General features: G+C 35.4%; 2 protein-coding genes across 2 annotated transcripts; both read left to right on the forward strand.

Moving 5' to 3' along the window:
• The first annotated feature begins 479 nt into the window (after positions 1-479).
• LOC110441618 (A disintegrin and metalloproteinase with thrombospondin motifs 13-like) lies at positions 480-9,577 on the forward strand. Its single transcript, XM_021484810.1, has 10 exons — positions 480-520; positions 667-747; positions 1,104-1,225; positions 1,548-1,689; positions 1,957-2,086; positions 3,808-4,021; positions 4,722-4,878; positions 5,642-5,749; positions 8,883-8,996; positions 9,388-9,577. Exons 1-10 carry the CDS (start codon positions 487-489, stop codon positions 9,435-9,437), a joined length of 1,152 nt encoding a protein of 383 aa, XP_021340485.1. The 5' UTR covers positions 480-486; the 3' UTR covers positions 9,438-9,577.
• Positions 9,578-14,131: 4,554 nt separating this feature from the next.
• LOC110441619 (putative protein FAM47C) lies at positions 14,132-15,817 on the forward strand. Its single transcript, XM_021484812.1, has one exon. It carries the CDS (start codon positions 14,132-14,134, stop codon positions 15,815-15,817), a length of 1,686 nt encoding a protein of 561 aa, XP_021340487.1.
• Positions 15,818-17,594: the final 1,777 nt, after the last annotated feature.

The raw sequence follows: 17,594 nt of genomic DNA on the forward strand, positions 1-17,594 counted from the left end.
ATCAGGGATTACTGTAGACCAGGTCAGGTTTGCTGTGTAACCAGGAAATACTGAAGACTAGGTCAGGTTTGATGTGTAAACAGGTAATACTGTAGACCAGGTCAGGTTTGATGACATTCGTATTATTTTCAGTACAACCGTCTCTGTAGTTAATTATCTACTGTTGTATGTGAAACCCATACACAGAGACGCAGACATGTTAGTACTGAGGAAAGGAAAATAAACGTCATTGGAAAAAAATCATCATGTTTGAGAAGGGCAATGGCGTATGGTACATTGACTGATGTACGAATAGATATATAATATTATTTGACTTAGTTATACGTTTATTAGAAATAATAGAGGGTAAGTTGATTTCATTATTGCAATCGGTACGATGTTTCCTGGCAGATTTTCGGATGTGATGGCTTCCTTGACTCTTCCTCTGCATTTGATGCCTGCGGCGTGTGTAACGGAAATGGAACACAGTGCCTTGGTGTGCCCGGGATGTTTGATATTCGGGCACTCTACGACAACAAAGGTAATTGCAGGACTAATATCAAACAAGACAAAACCTTACTACTATTTCTTCCTGTTTTATGTAACTTCGTTGAATGTTTGTTTTGAACTAGAATGGTATTATCGGTATAAATGTATATGATTTATTTTAATTATGTTTTTTTAAAGGCAAGACTATGTCATTTAAGATTCCAGCACGTTCAACAGGAATTTGTATACGAAATAACTACCCACTTATTGTCAAATTGAGTGAGTATTGCTATATAGATATTATAAAAACAACTTTTTGGATCAATCTTTTGAAGTCAATTTAATCGAAATAATATATTTTTATCCACTCGATCATCCCTGGATTTTAACAATATACTGTCCAATTATTGGAAGAGTCTAAATGTGACTTTAGGGTCAATGAATTCGTGAAGACGTAAACACATATAACAAATGCATATTAAATACAAATTCAAAGTGACAGAATATCAAATTATAAAAAAAGTGTATTCAAACCGGACTTAACAAATCGGAGGAAATCAATTCGATCGGCATGCACGATTGATAAAAGAGACAGTGTTACCTGTAATATACACTGACGCTGACCATTGTTGTAGAATCCGACCAGTTACCTGTCGGCGACTATTACTACGATCGGTATGACATTGTCCTCACACGCTGTAAAGACTTTGAGGAAATTCATATCGTAGGACCAGTGGAGCAAGATATCGAATTCCAGGTAATAACCGTTAACAAACAATATATTGATAAGAAATTTGAGTGAATTAAAAATTAAAGAATCTTCCTTTTTTATATTTGAAACAAATAAAATGAAATATGAGACTTTCTTACATTGCTTGCAATTTTTGTCGACTCAATAATTCATACATCATAATTTATCATTTACCCATCCGATAGATGACAGGAATAACAAAATTTCTTCTAAATCTAAATGTTACTGGTACAATTAAATATGTATAATGATTCTGCGTCTCTGGTGCATAACATTAAAAATGTTAGCCTTGGTTACAACATTTATACGACTTTCTCGTGATTTGTAGGTAGAAATAGTCGTCCAGTATGTCGATCAACGGTACGACCTCAGGATATACTATGAGTATCACACACCTCTTGTTTCCTCTCATCAACAACGGTACCAGTGGACGTCCCAGTGGTCCTCGTGCTCAGTTACCTGTGGAACAGGTAAGTCGGGCTAAAAAATGCAGCAATAAATCCTAAACACGATTCCAAATGGTCATTGTCTTATGTTACCTGCGGAACAGGTAAGTCAGGCAAAAAAGGCTTCCTAAATGGAGAGTTTGTAGATTCGTTTAACTCAGTGTACAGACCTTGTTGTGTTGAACTAAATAATATAACTTAATGGCACTACGTGCAGGATATATATATTGTTCTTTCTTTAAACAGGTTTCTGTCATTACGTACAGGATACATACATTGTTCTTTAAACAGGTTTCAAGTCTCTCATACACACGTGTACGGACATTCCGTTACAGACAATGGTGGAGGATAAAAGATGTAAGATCAAGGAATACCCTGCTGAGAATAGAACAACATGTATTCAAAGAACTTGTACTGCAAGGTAGGTTTACATCTCTACTCCTTTGCCTTTCGATTAATTTATCGTATTTTAAAATGAGGTGTCATTTGCTGCTGCTCTTTTAAAGTTGGATCAGAAAAGACGCATGAAGGTCTTTCCTCCGACACCCACACTCGCTAGTGGTATCCATCCGTTTGAGAGAGAAAAAAGCTTGTCACGATTATTGACGGAATTAAACCAAAAATATATTATATGGTGATATTGTTAAAGTTTCATATCCATGTAACTTTGTTATGGAACACGAAGGTGAATCTGATACAGAAAGAAATATTTTTTTATGCAAAGTCATGGTGTGTGTATATGATGTATAGTTAAGCGTAATACATTCTGTTATATATAGTTACACAGGTTATATTTTGTGATGTATGTATAGTTATGCAATAAAAAAAATTGCTAATACAATTTGGCAAGTACATGTATACTGCAGTTTACAGTGGTTACTCATCATGTGCAATCCAGCATTGTTTTAATTATCACAGTTATAACGTTCTATTTGATATAAAATGTTACTTTGTTTTCGTGGGTTCCGAGTATAATTTATAACTTAAATTGGATCGTAAACGGTTCCAAAACATTGGTGCCAAGAAACACTAGCCGTAAACACAATACATTACAGCCATATAATAAAGTACATTACATTACAGCCCTATAATAAAGGACATTATATTACAGCCATATAATAAAGGACAATACATTACAGCCATATAATAAAGGAAATACATTACAGCCCTATAATATAGGACATTACATTACAGCCATAAAATAAAGGACAATACATTACAGCCATATAATAAAGGACATTACATTACAGCCTTATAATAAAGGACAATACATTGCAGCCATATAATAAAGGAAAATACATTACAGCCATATAATAAGGGACATTACATTACAGCCCTATAATAAAAGACATTATATTACAGCCATAAAATAAAGGACAATACATTTCAGCCATATAATATAGGACATTACATTGCAGCCATATAAAAAAGGACAATACATTACAGTCATATAATAAAGGACAATACATTACAGACATATAATAAAGGACATTATATTACAGCCATAAAATAAAGGACAATACATTTCAGCCATATAATATAGGACATTACATTGCAGCCATATAAAAAAGGACAATACATTACAGCCATATAATAAAGGACAATACATTACAGCCATATAATAAAGGACAATTCAATACAGCCATATAATAAAGGAAATACATTACAGCCCTATAATATAGGACATAACATTACAGCCATAAAATAAAGGACAATACATTACAGTCATATAATATAGGACATTACATTACAGCCCTATAATAAAGGACATTACATTACAGCCATAAAATAAAGGACAATACATTTCAGCCATATAATATAGGACATTACATTACAGCCATATAAAAAAGGACAATACATTACAGCCATATAATAAAGGACAATACATTACAGCCATATAATAAAGGACATTACATTACAGCCATATAATAAAGGACAAAACATTACAGCCATATAATAAAGGACAATACATTGCAGCCATATAATAAAGGACAATACATTACAGCCATAAAATATAGGACATTACATTACAGCCATATAATAAAGGACAATACATTACAGCCCTGTAATAAAGGACATTGATTTGGGGACTATTGTTTTAGCATCATACTTATATGTTGCTATATAAAACTTTTGTAACAGATGGCACAGTGGTGACTGGAGCGCGTGTTCTACTACCTGTGGGGTCGGCACCTCTACAAGACAGGTGGTGTGCGTCAACGGTACGGAGTGTAAAGTAAACAGGTGTGCTCCACGTCCATTACACGAGTGTCACCACCTCACCAAACCCAACAACACCATGACATGTCACCAGCAACCCTGTCAACCCGTCTGGCGAATAACACACAAGTCAAACGTAGGTAGCTCGTAACTAGTGTATCGATTTCACCTCAAGTACAGCGGAACCCCGTCGATTTGGACTTTTACCTTTCACAAATATAGACTACTTTGATGTATCATTCACCATCAGTAATTCGCAACAGTCGATATGCCTGAAAATGGCACGACGAATGCCATTTTATCGAAATTGAATGCAAAATAAAAGAACATAATACCAAATAATATCACAAATATACAATTATAAAAGAAGCACCAAAGACCTTCCTCAACGCATGTAAGATATCATTATTGAGGGAATATGCATATATGAAATTAAATTTGTTTATGGTGGACTGATGTAAGATGGTTGAAAACGTTTTGAATGATTTTGGGCTGTCTCATTCTGATGTGGTTTTGAGGAAGAGGAACATTGTATAGATTGGGTTCAACGAGATAGAATTATAAAGAAAATTCCTGTAGTATATTGATTGACTTGGTATATCTTTATATTGTTATTTACAACGAAAGATGCAAAATAAGACATTTTATAATGACTTAGATAAATAACAGTAACAGTGAAATAGTGTTCATTCCTACACGCATGCGTTATCAATTATGTGCTATTGCCTGATTCGTTGTATATATAAAAAATGATATCTTAATGGAACAAAATGAATATTTGAAATACATTATATTTACTAAATTAGAAATAAAAATGTATTTAATTATTTTCCAAGTGTTCACAAGTATGCGGTATCGGAGAGCAGAGACAAATTATAAAGTGCATGAGTGTGACAAACGCGTCTTTAGAGGTTGATGACTCGCTGTGTAAACCAGAGGACAAGCCTGCCGAGTTCAGCATGTGCTGTTATAAACACTGTCTTCACATGAACGGTACGTAATGACATCCCATAATTTAGTAAAAGGTTATGTCTATGATATTCCATTGTCTTTCATGAATAAAGAAATGTTGATACTGTCTTTCGTCGATTTTCTGCGACAAGTTTTTTAGGATTTGAAATAACGATGGTCGCTACATCTGTTGCAGGGGTAACTTACCCTTTCTGAACAGTTTCGTCTTTTGTTCGGGGAGTGGCAGGGGCAGGGCATTCACGATATCGTTCTGTTTATTATATCTTCTGTTCTCAATGTATCTTTTGGTATGGACTGTGAGGCCTGACTTGGCAATGTGTGTTGACGCTGTGGTATGTTATTTTCTAATTAAAATTACAATATCATTTGAAAAAGTGAACAGATTTTTCTGTCATTCCAACTAATGTGTAATGTCACTACTTTGTAATGGGAATTTAATATTTACATATCGGTAGAAATAATATTCATTTCTTATCACAAAACGGTCAAAAACACACTTTGAAATGTTGAGAATTTATTTAAAAGAAAAAAAGCATCAGCAATGGCAGTGGTGACAATTTTGGACCGATAACCGCGCCGACAACCTGTATGTGACATCTCGGCGCGGTCTCATGATTTTCCTCAACCTTGTATTTGATTTCAGGAGCTAAGAGCAGTTACAACTACTTGTTGTGACGGTGTGTAATAAACACACACCGAATTCACGACACTATGTAAAATAAAAACAAATCATTGATGTCCATTCAACACAAACGAAATAAAAAGTGGTTTGCTTCTTCAACAGACGACAACAAAAAGGAGTGTACTGATAATACCTATTGCGGTTTCTACGACGTCAGTCACTGTATATCTGGTAATATACGGAAGGTGTGCCCACATATGTGTAGAGTGTGTAAGTACGGATTCACAAACAATAACTAGCTAGTGTGTAAGTACGGATTCACAAACAATAACAAGCTAGTGTAAATCTTCAATCTAGGTCACCAGTGTGTAAGTACTGATTCACAAACAACAATTAGTGTAAATCTTCAATCTAGGTCACCAGTGTGGACGTACTGATTCACAAACAAAAGCTAGTGTAAATCTTCAAACTAGGTCACCAGTTTGTACGTACTGATTCACAAGCAATAACTAGCTAGTGTAAATCTTAAACCTAGGTCACCAGTGTGTAAGTACTGATTCACAAACAATAACTAGTGTAAATCTTCAACCTAGGTCACTAGTATGTAAGTACTGATTCAGAAACAATAGCTCGTGTAAATCTTCAATCTAGGTCACCAGTGTGTAAGTACTGATCAACATACAATAACTAGTGTAAATATTCAATCTAGGTCATCAGTGTGTATGTACTTATCCACATTCTTTAACTAGTTTAAATCTTCAATCTTGGTTGTCAGTGTGTAAGTACTGATCCACATACAATAACTAATGTAAATTTTCAACCTAGGTAACCAGTGTGTAAGAACTGATCCACATACAATAACTAGTGTAAATCTTCAATCTAGGTCACCAGTGTGGGAGTACTGATCAACATACAATAACTAGTGTAAATCTTCAATCTAGGTCACCAGTGTGTAAGTACTGATTCACAAACAATATCTAGCTAGTGTAAATCTTCGTTCTAGGTCATCAGTGTGTATGTACTTATCCATCTTTTAACTAGTGTAAATCTTCAATCTTGGTTGTCAGTGTGTAAGTACTGATCCAAATACAATAACTCGTGTAAATCTTCAATCTAGGTCCCCAGTGTGTAAGTACTGATTCACAAACAATATCTAGCTAGTGTAAATCTTCGTTCTAGGTCATCAGTGTGTAAGTACTGATTCACAAACAATATCTAGCTAGTGTAAATCTTCGTTCTAGGTCATCAGTGTGTATGTACTTCTCCATCTTTTAACTAGTGTAAATCTTCAATCTAGGTCCCCAGTGTGTAAGTACTGATTCACAAACAATATCTAGCTAGTGTAAATCTTCAATCTAGGTCACCAGTGTGTAAGTACTGATCCACATACAATAACTAGTGTATATATTCAATCTAGGTCGCCAGTGTGCAAGTACTGATCCACATACAATAACTAGGGTAAATCTTCAATCTAGGTCACCAGTGTGTAAGTACTGATCCACATACAATAACTAGTGTAAATATTCAATCGAGGTCACCAGTGTGTAAGTACCGATTCACAAACAATAACTAGCTAGTGTAAATCTTCAATCTAGGTCACCAGTGTGTATGTACTGATCCACATACAACAACAAGCTACTGTAAATCTTCAATCTAGGTCACCAGTGTGTAAGTTCTGATCCACATACAATAACTAGCTAATGTAAATCCTCAATCTAGGTCACCAGTGTGTAAGTACCGATTCACAAACAATAACTAGCTAGTGTAAATCTTCAATCTAGGTCACCAGTGTGTAAGTACTGATCCACATACAACAACAAGCTACTGTAAATCTTCAATCTAGGTCACCAGTGTGTAAGTACTGATCCACATACAATAACTAGCTAGTGTAAATCTTCAATCTAGGTCATCAGTGTGTAAGTACTGATTCACAAACAATAACTAGGTAGTGTAAATCTTAGTTCTAGGTCAACAGTGTGTAAATATTGACCCACATACAATAACTAGACTAGTGTAAATCTTCAATCTAGGTCACCAGTGTGTATATATTGATCCATATATAATAGGAAGTGTAAATTTTCGATCTAGGTTACCAGTGTTAAAGTATTGATCCACATACAATAACTAGTGTAAATCTTCAACCTAGGTCACCAGTGTGTAAGTAATGATCCACATACAACTAGCTAGTGTAAATCTTCAACCGAGGTCACCAGTGTGTATGTACTTATCCACATACAATAACTAGTGTATATATTCAATCTAGGTCACCAGTGTGTAAGTACTGATCCACATACAATAACTAGTGTCAATATATAAGCTAGGTCACCAGTGTGTAAGTACTGATCCACATACAATAGCTAGTGTAAATCTTCAATTTAGGTCGCCAGTGTGTAAGTACTGATCCACATACAATAACTAGTGTAAATATACAAGCTAGGTCACCAGTGTGTAAGTACTGATCCACATACAATAGCTAGTGTATGTATTCAATCTAGGTCACCAGTGTGTAAGTACTGATCCACATACAGTAACTAGTGTCAATCCTCAATCTAGGTCACCAGTGTGTAAGTGCTGATCCACAAACAATAACTAGTGTAAATCTTCAATATAGGTCACCAGTGTGTGAGTACTGATCCGCATACACTAGCTAGTGTAAATCCTCAGTCTAGGTCGCCAGTGTGTTAGTAACGATTCACAAACAATAACTAGCTAGAGTAAATTTTCAATCTAGGTCACCACTCTGTTAGTACTTATTCACATTCTTTAACTATTGTAAATCTTCAATCTAGGTCGCCAGTGTGTAAGTACTGATCCACATACAATAACTAGTGTAAATCTTCAATCTAGGTCACCAGTCTGTTAGTACTTATCCACATTCTTTAACTATTGTAAATCTTCAATCTAGGTCACCAGTGTGTGAGTACTGATCCTCATACACTAGCTAGTGTAAATCCTCAATCTAGGTCACCAGTGTGTAAGTACTGATCCACATACAATAACTAGTGTAAATCTTTAATCTAGGTCGCCAGTGTGTTAGTACTTATCCACATACAGTAACTAGTGTCAATATTCAATGTAGGTTACCAGACCCCATCAGCGTATTGACACAATTTTAAGTCAGAAGAGTTTTCCAACTATAACTCATTTCGAAAACAGCGGTCATAATATGAGCGAGTTGATGTTTTCTTTGTGATAGGTGATATCATTAAGAAATAAGCATTACATTTCAAAATTATTGATATAAATATAAACAGCAAGATTATTATTACATAAATAATAATTCACCGATACACATTCAAAGCCGAACGTCCTTTACATATGTATTGTGTTCAGGTCGACGCGTAAATAACTTTTTAAACAAGATTTTGTTGATGATATTCTTATATTTTTATTCTGTGTCTAGGTGGGTGTGTCGACAAGCCAGAATGTGAAGGAAGAACAGCCGATGCTTGTACAAATTTTACTACCTGGGCCAAAACTTACTGTTCTAAAACATGCGGTTTTTGTACTTCAAAAGGTAAGGTGGTGTTGTAATGAGAAGTAAACTTATAGAAGAATGTTGTCAGTTAAATAAACGTTTCAATGTCAATCAAACACAGGAAAAACTGATTTAATACAGAGATTAATTTGTTTGTGTGAGAGTTGATATAGATAAAGTGATAATGAAAGATGTTGAGAGGAAAAACAAATCATATTTAGAATGGGAGTATAGAAAAAGTATATATCATTACAACTTTTGATAATTATCGATGTCCTTTTTTGACATATCGAATCAAAGCGTTAATATATATTTACTATAGTTTGTTTCATAAGTTGTGATGCTTGTAAAAAGGTCGAATAAGCGCAATCGCGAATATCGAACTGATTTTAGTTCTGCCGAAACTAAAACTGTGTTTCCTAAATTTCAGGTGGATACAGTGTTGATCCGACTTACCTATTACAGTGCAAATATGACTAACCTTTTACAGTGTTGATCTGACTAACCTATTACAGTGCAAATATGACTAACCTTTTACATGTTGCGTGTCTGGTTATCAGATTACTTTTTGGATCCAGCTAACGTTTTACATTGACGTGGTTATGGCCTCCCAATTTCAGTACGGATCTGACAAACCGATTATAGTGCAGATTTTGCTAACTTATTACAATGATGTAGACTAGTTTAATTTTGAAAAACCATTACAGTGCAGTTCTGTCCAACCGATTACAGTTCGGAACCGGCTAACCTATTTCATTGACGCGGTTATGACCAACATACTGCAGTTTGGATCTTAGTTACCGATAAAAGCAAGAACACAGTCGTGTTATTTTGAAGAGTATTTGTAGTTAAACAGTTATTATGCCTCGTGTCAATATTGAATGTCGAGTAAAAGGGGTAACCGTGATACTACTAGAGTTGTCGATTGCCAATAATTCTGAGATTGATGCTTTCGTTCTTTTTGTGTTAATTAAATTCTCTAGGCTATTTTGGAAATTGTTTTTCTTTCAATTTCTTTATTTGGACTGGCGAATCTATGACTACGATATCAGTATGTATAACGTGATCAACCAGTTTAAGCTACTGTGGACTGAGAATACATCTCTTAGCAATTGCAGATAGAGGAACCAATATCCCAGCAGCTCCAGCTAAATCACATTGATAAGCAATTACATAAGGAAAAGTTTGATGGATCACTTAAAGGTACCAGGAACATAAAAGTATACAGAAGATGAATAGATAAGGAAGATGGATAGTCCAACAACTGAGATTCATGTGGCTGTTGATGCTGCATGTGGTTACTCCGAGTAAAGGGACTGGAGAGATCCAACAGCAGCTACCTATTCCTATGGCTTGGAGTTCCGCCTTGTTTCTCCAATATCAACACCCGTACTTTACCACTGCAACTTCCTCTGTCATCAGTATTGGAGAGGTTCAAAGCAACCGAGGCCAAATCAGTGGTAAGATCAGGAACGCAGGCATCCAGATTTGAACTGGGAGGAAATGGTTTGCAAGCCATCTGCTTTCCCCAACATCCAAATATAAGCAATGAAATTCTCACTGTCAGCGGATTTTAAAATCCCCATGAAATAGTGGGTGATGACGCCGAGAGATTCGAGCGACGTTAAGATCAAGGATTGGGAAAAACACTTTTTCAGCAACGGGAAAGAACAAACACTATATATGCAGATAAAAATTAGCTGATCTTTTAATACCATATCCTACTAATAGTTAACGTTAGTGCACCCAAATTCGCCATGCACTCTGATTCGTCACCCTGTGACGAAATTGCCATATGACGTTATAATACATAAGATGTGACGTAAACAACGTCACCATAGTCTTCAACACAGTTAAAGCCCCTTAACATTTTGACAAGAGGTATAATCAAAGTACTGAAAGTACTGAAAGCTAAGGCAAAAGATATATATATATTATTTTTGGAATGGAGAACAAAATAAAGACGAAGTTCCCATCATATTGTACAGGAGGATTTACTGTTAATTTGTTATGAATCAAAGTTTTATGTAAAAGTGTACCACTGTGAAGTTATTCTTCTTGTGTGTACAGTATATCTTTATAGGTTTGTCAGAAGAAGGGTACCAAGTTTCCTCTAGAATATATCATTTTAGACCTTTGGATAATTAATTTGCATAGGAATTAGGAATTGCTTCCCTTTGTCCATACAATGTATTTCATAGAACATTAAAAACTGAAACTGGCATTTACCCCTTTNATTTGTTATTTCAACGATGAACGAATATGCAATATTTCGATAACATTATAATCATATTAAGCGTGAATCATATATATTATTACTGATTAACACTTTTGATTTTCCTCAGTTAGTTGGAACAGGACTGCTTCATAGCTCTGACCACGCAATATATAAATGTAAACAGGGACGTAAATGGTGGGGGACCAGCTCTCATCCGGACCCGATAAAAAATATAATTTTAGACACCGATTTGGAAGTTTATAGTTGTTCAAGACCGAGTCTTTTTTGTGATGCATGTAAATTGACCTCATCTCAGCCGGTCCCAGCCATCTTACTCAAACACCAATAATAACATTCTTCAAGTTACCGAAAATAAACTATCACAGCTAAGAAAAGCCATTTATTTCAATGTTAATCAGTTACAGACACACATTTGGAGCTGTTCGTATCATTACGACTTGTAATAAACATAAACATACAAAGTGTTACATTTAAACACTTACATTACTTGCAAATAAGTGAAATGTTTGCGAAACTGCCTGCACCTTTCAGCAAAACCACGGCAGGCCTGATGACGTCACAAATGTTGCTGTGTGACATCATTCAGGCGTGTTTACAACAATGTTTATTTATACGCATTTCAGTCAAATCTTCTTCTGTACTGGTGCTCGTCAGAATTTTGATAAATGCGCTTTTGAACAAATTATTAACTGAAACCCTTGCTAATGTGACAAATTATTAACTGAAGCCCTTGCTAATGTGACAAATTATTAACGGAAACCCTTACTTATGTGACGAATTATTAACTGAAACCCTTGCTAGTGTGACAAATTATTAACTGAAACCCTTGCTAATGTGACGAACTATTAACTGAAACCCTTGCTAATGTGACGAACTATTAACTGAAACCCTTGCTCATGTGACAAATTATTAACTGAAACCCTTGCTAATGTGAAGAATTATTAACTGAACCCTTGCTAATGTGACAAATTATTAACGGAAACCCTTACTTATGTGACGAATTATTAACTGAAACCCTTACTTATGTGACGAATTATTAACTGAAACCCTTATTTGACGAATTATTAACTGAACCCTTGCTAATGCGACGAATTTTAAACTGAAACCCTTGCTAATGTGACAAATTATTAATTGAAACCCTTACTTATGTGACGAATTATTAACTGAAACCCTTGCTAATGTGAAGAATTATTAACTGAACCCTTGCTAATGTGACAAATTATTAACGGAAACCCTTACTTATGTGACGAATTATTAACTGAAACCCTTACTTATGTGACGAATTATTAACTGAAACCCTTGCTAGTGTGACAAATTATTAACTGAAACCCTTGCTAATGTGACGAACTATTAACTGAAACCCTTGCTCATGTGACAAATTATTAATTGAAACCCTTGCTAATGTGACGAATTATTTACTGAAACCCTTGCTAATGTGACGAATTTTAAACTGAAACCCTTGCTAATGTGACAAATTAACTGAAACCCTTGCTAATGTGACGAATTATTTACTGAAACCCTTGCTAATGTGACGAATTTTAAACTGAAACCCTTGCTAATGTGAGAAATTATTAATTGAAACCCTTACTTATGTGACGAATTATTAACTGAAACCCTTATGTGACGAATTATTAACTGAACCCTTGCTAATGGGACGAATTATTAACTGAAACCCTCACTAATGTGACGAATTATTAACTAAAACCCTTGCTAATGTGACGAATTATTAACTGAGACCCTTGCTAATGTGACGAATTATTAACTGAACCCTTGCTAATGTGACGAATTATTAACTGAAACCCTCACTAATGTGACGAATTATTAACTAAAACCCTTGCTAATGTGACGAATTATTAACTGAACCCTTGCTAATGTGACGAATTATTAACTGAAACCCTTATGTGACGAATTATTAACTGAACCCTTGCTAATGTGACGAATTTTAAACTGAAACCCTTGCTAATGTGACAAATTATTAACTGAAACCCTTGCTAATGTGACGAATTATTAACTGAAACCCTTGCTGATGTGACGAATTATTTACTGAAACCCTTACTAATGTGACGAATTATTAACTGAACCCTTGCTAATGTGACGAATAATTAAATGAAACCCTTGCTAATGTGACGAATTATTAACTGAAACCCTTGCTTATGTGACGAATTACAAATTATTAACTAAAACCCTTACTAATGTGACGAATTATTAACTGAAACCCTTACTAATGTGATGAATTATCTACTGAAACCCTTACTAATGTGACGAATTATTAACTGAAACCTTGCTAATGTAACGAATTTGCCTGCACTAACATTATATCTCAGTTTCAATTTCGGAATTGTCTGGTTGAGATGCGTCCTTTTGATCAATCGATGGTAGTCAGGGTTTTCAACAAGAGATACTTCAGTTTACCCTACAGAAATGTTACAGTCGTCATCATGACCTTATTTTTAACTAGCTATATAGTAATATTTCAAGTGCTGTAGTCCAGTCTTAAACTAGACCACCTGTCAATAATCATAAAACAATACCTGTATTTCTTATCGTCTTTGACTCAAACGGAAATGTTAACCCAAACTTAGGATGGATATAAACTTATTGTTCTGAACAAGTGTTGTTATATTTAGGTCGGCTGGGATTCTGTTAATTCCCTGTCAAATTATTTCAGTTCACAATTTTTTTTAAGCATGGAATCAGTCCACCTCTGTCAGGAGTAGATATGTTGGTGAACCCTGGTAGATCTTACTTCCTAGTAAGTTTTGGAATCAGTCCACTTCTGTCAGGAGTAGATATGCTGGTGAACCCTGGTAGATCTTACTTCCTAGTAAGTTTTGGAATCAGTCCACTTCTGTCAGGAGTATATTTGTTGGTGAACCCTGGTAGATCTTACTTCCTAGTAAGTTTTGGAATCAGTCCACCTCTGTCAGGAGTAGATATGTTGGTGAACCCTGGTAGATCTTACTTCCTAGTAAGTTTTGGAATCAGTCCACCTCTGTCAGGAGTAGATATGTTGGTGAACCCTGGTAGATCTTACTTCCTAGTAAGTTTTGGAATCAGTCCACCTCTGTCAGGAGTAGATATGTTGGTGAACCCTGGTAGATCTTACTTCCTAGTAAGTTTTGGAATCAGTCCACCTCTGTCAGGAGTAGATATGTTGGTGAACCCTGGTAGATCTTACTTCCTAGTAAGTTTTGGAATCAGTCCACCTCTGTCAGGAGTAGATATGTTGGTGAACCCTGGTAGATCTTACTTCCTAGTAAGTTTTGGAATCAGTCCACCTCTGTCAGGAGTAGATATGTTGGTGAACCCTGGTAGATCTTACTTCCTAGTAAGTTTTGGAATCAGTCCACCTCTGTCAGGAGTAGATATGTTGGTGAACCCTGGTAGATCTTACTTCCTAGTAAGTTTTGGAATCAGTCCACCTCTGTCAGGAGTAGATATGTTGGTGAACCCTGGTAGATCTTACTTCCTAGTAAGTTTTGGAATCAGTCCACCTCTGTCAGGAGTAGATATGTTGGTGAACCCTGGTAGATCTTACTTCCTAGTAAGTTTTGGAATCAGTCCACCTCTGTCAGGAGTAGATATGTTGGTGAACCCTGGTAGATCTTACTTCCTAGTAAGTTTTGGAATCAGTCCACCTCTGTCAGGAGTAGATATGTTGGTGAACCCTGGTAGATCTTACTTCCTAGTAAGTTTTGGAATCAGTCCACCTCTGTCAGGAGTAGATATGTTGGTGAACCCTGGTAGATCTTACTTCCTAGTAAGTTTTGGAATCAGTCCACCTCTGTCAGGAGTAGATATGTTGGTGAACCCTGGTAGATCTTACTTCCTAGTAAGTTTTGGAATCAGTCCACCTCTGTCAGGAGTAGATATGTTGGTGAACCCTGGTAGATCTTACTTCCTAGTAAGTTTTGGAATCAGTCCACCTCTGTCAGGAGTAGATATGTTGGTGAACCCTGGTAGATCTTACTTCCTAGTAAGTTTTGGAATCAGTCCACCTCTGTCAGGAGTAGATATGTTGGTGAACCCTGGTAGATCTTACTTCCTAGTAAGTTTTGGAATCAGTCCACCTCTGTCAGGAGTAGATATGTTGGTGAACCCTGGTAGATCTTACTTCCTAGTAAGTTTTGGAATCAGTCCACCTCTGTCAGGAGTAGATATGTTGGTGAACCCTGGTAGATCTTACTTCCTAGTAAGTTTTGGAATCAGTCCACCTCTGTCAGGAGTAGATATGTTGGTGAACCCTGGTAGATCTTACTTCCTAGTAAGTTTTGGAATCAGTCCACCTCTGTCAGGAGTAGATATGTTGGTGAACCCTGGTAGATCTTACTTCCTAGTAAGTTTTGGAATCAGTCCACCTCTGTCAGGAGTAGATATGTTGGTGAACCCTGGTAGATCTTACTTCCTAGTAAGTTTTGGAATCAGTCCACCTCTGTCAGGAGTAGATATGTTGGTGAACCCTGGTAGATCTTACTTCCTAGTAAGTTTTGGAATCAGTCCACCTCTGTCAGGAGTAGATATGTTGGTGAACCCTGGTAGTTCTTACTTCCTAGTAAGTTTGGGATTTAATGTTCTACTCTCAAATTATTCCCACAAAATCAAGACCACAATGCAAAAATGAAGTTTTGATGTTTCTATATTGTTTAATGAAACTTTAATATTCTGCTTTGTTCCATATTGAAGGTTAACTTTTGAGCCTTGTACGAATCTTATTTCAATATTGTGTGTTGTACTGTTCTAATTTCAAGGTCATTTGATGAAATTTCCATTGGTTAAGATAACGGCATAATCCCTTTCTTGATCCTCTAGGATTGTGTATATTTCTATGTGTTGATAACGACTGGTCATCCTCTATAAATACACTTAACTTTAAATAGTTAGACTTGCTGAAGAAATGACACCAATACAAAGGTTTATACCAAAGGATTTATACAAGATATATTACATTGTACAATGTGTTCCCCTCAGCTTTATACACTTGAAATAGGATAGTCATAATACTTTTCTAAGAATTAAAGAAAGCATCATCTGCAGAAATTCAAAAAAAAAAAAGGCAAGAAAAAAGACAATAAATAGACATAGGAAGTGGAATTGCAATATTTGTTTTATCATTCTTTAAAACCAATACTGATTATGTATTGTAATTTTCTACAGATAATGTACAAAGCTCACACCATCAATTAAGATCTCTCCAAATGATAAGCTAGTCTACTTGTATCAGTGATGGACATGATAAACATTCAATCAATGTACTTTCTATCAAATAGAATCAAACTCTACCCTACACAATAATATGTCATACACTGACTAACAGTGCTCTAATTTTTAACAGTCTCAACCAACTCTCATTTAGAATTTTACTGGGAACATTTTTGCGTATCTTTTTCAGGCCGCAAATATATAACTAACATTTCAACTCCGCAAAATTTAAGTGCATGATAACTCAACCTGTTTATCATACATACATACCCAAAAGTATATACCTTGTCAGAACATCTAAAGAACCACAATGATTAAATACATATACATAAAATTGGTTGAATTAAGTTATGTACACTGATTTCCTCTATTGAATTCATAGAGACTAGTATTTACATTTCACAAATAAATACAAAAAAAATCTGTCATGATACATTCAAACATTCTTCCCTTGTATGGACATTTACACAGCACCCTGAAGTCAGTCATACATGACTAGTACACAGCACCCTGAAGTCAGTCATACGTGACTAGTACACAGCACCCTGAAGTCAGTCATACGTGACTAGTATACAGCACCCTGAAGTCAGTCATACGTGACTAGATTGCGTGTCTGTTTATACCATAAATGAAACAGAAAATTGTATGCCTGTTATAAATACATACATGTAAATACTTTTTATCCATATCGCAACAGAAAATCTCACAACCTTGTATAGTAAACACGGATCACATAGGAACAATTTAGCAGAAAAAAAATCGTCAAACTGTATTCCTGTACAAAAGCAGAATTAGGGTCCCTACTGCACGTCATTGAATTTTCGAGGTACCACATTTTCTTGATAACATTAGCATAGAGATACCGGTAACTATCTAAATATTTAAACATTATTTTATTACAAATTTAATTTTTCCTTTCAAAACTGGCCTCACACGTAAATAACCTGATTTATGGTATACTTAGTGAAATATAACAGATTTACAATATAACTGGTGGTTTATATGATCATAATGTAAGTTGTCTAACTGATAAACAGACCGCAACCTTAGTCCATAAACACAACACACTTGTACCCATATACTCACTCTCTAACAGAACTGTCATATATTCCTATTTACACCCATGATTAATGATAAACGCTATTATTATATTATGTTAGACATACACTGATGATAACAGTACTTAGGTGTTAAAATAT

Source organism: Mizuhopecten yessoensis, unplaced genomic scaffold (genome assembly GCF_002113885.1).
Source record: "Mizuhopecten yessoensis strain PY_sf001 unplaced genomic scaffold, ASM211388v2 scaffold716061, whole genome shotgun sequence".
In the NCBI taxonomy this organism is placed as follows: Eukaryota; Metazoa; Mollusca; class Bivalvia; order Pectinida; family Pectinidae; genus Mizuhopecten; species Mizuhopecten yessoensis.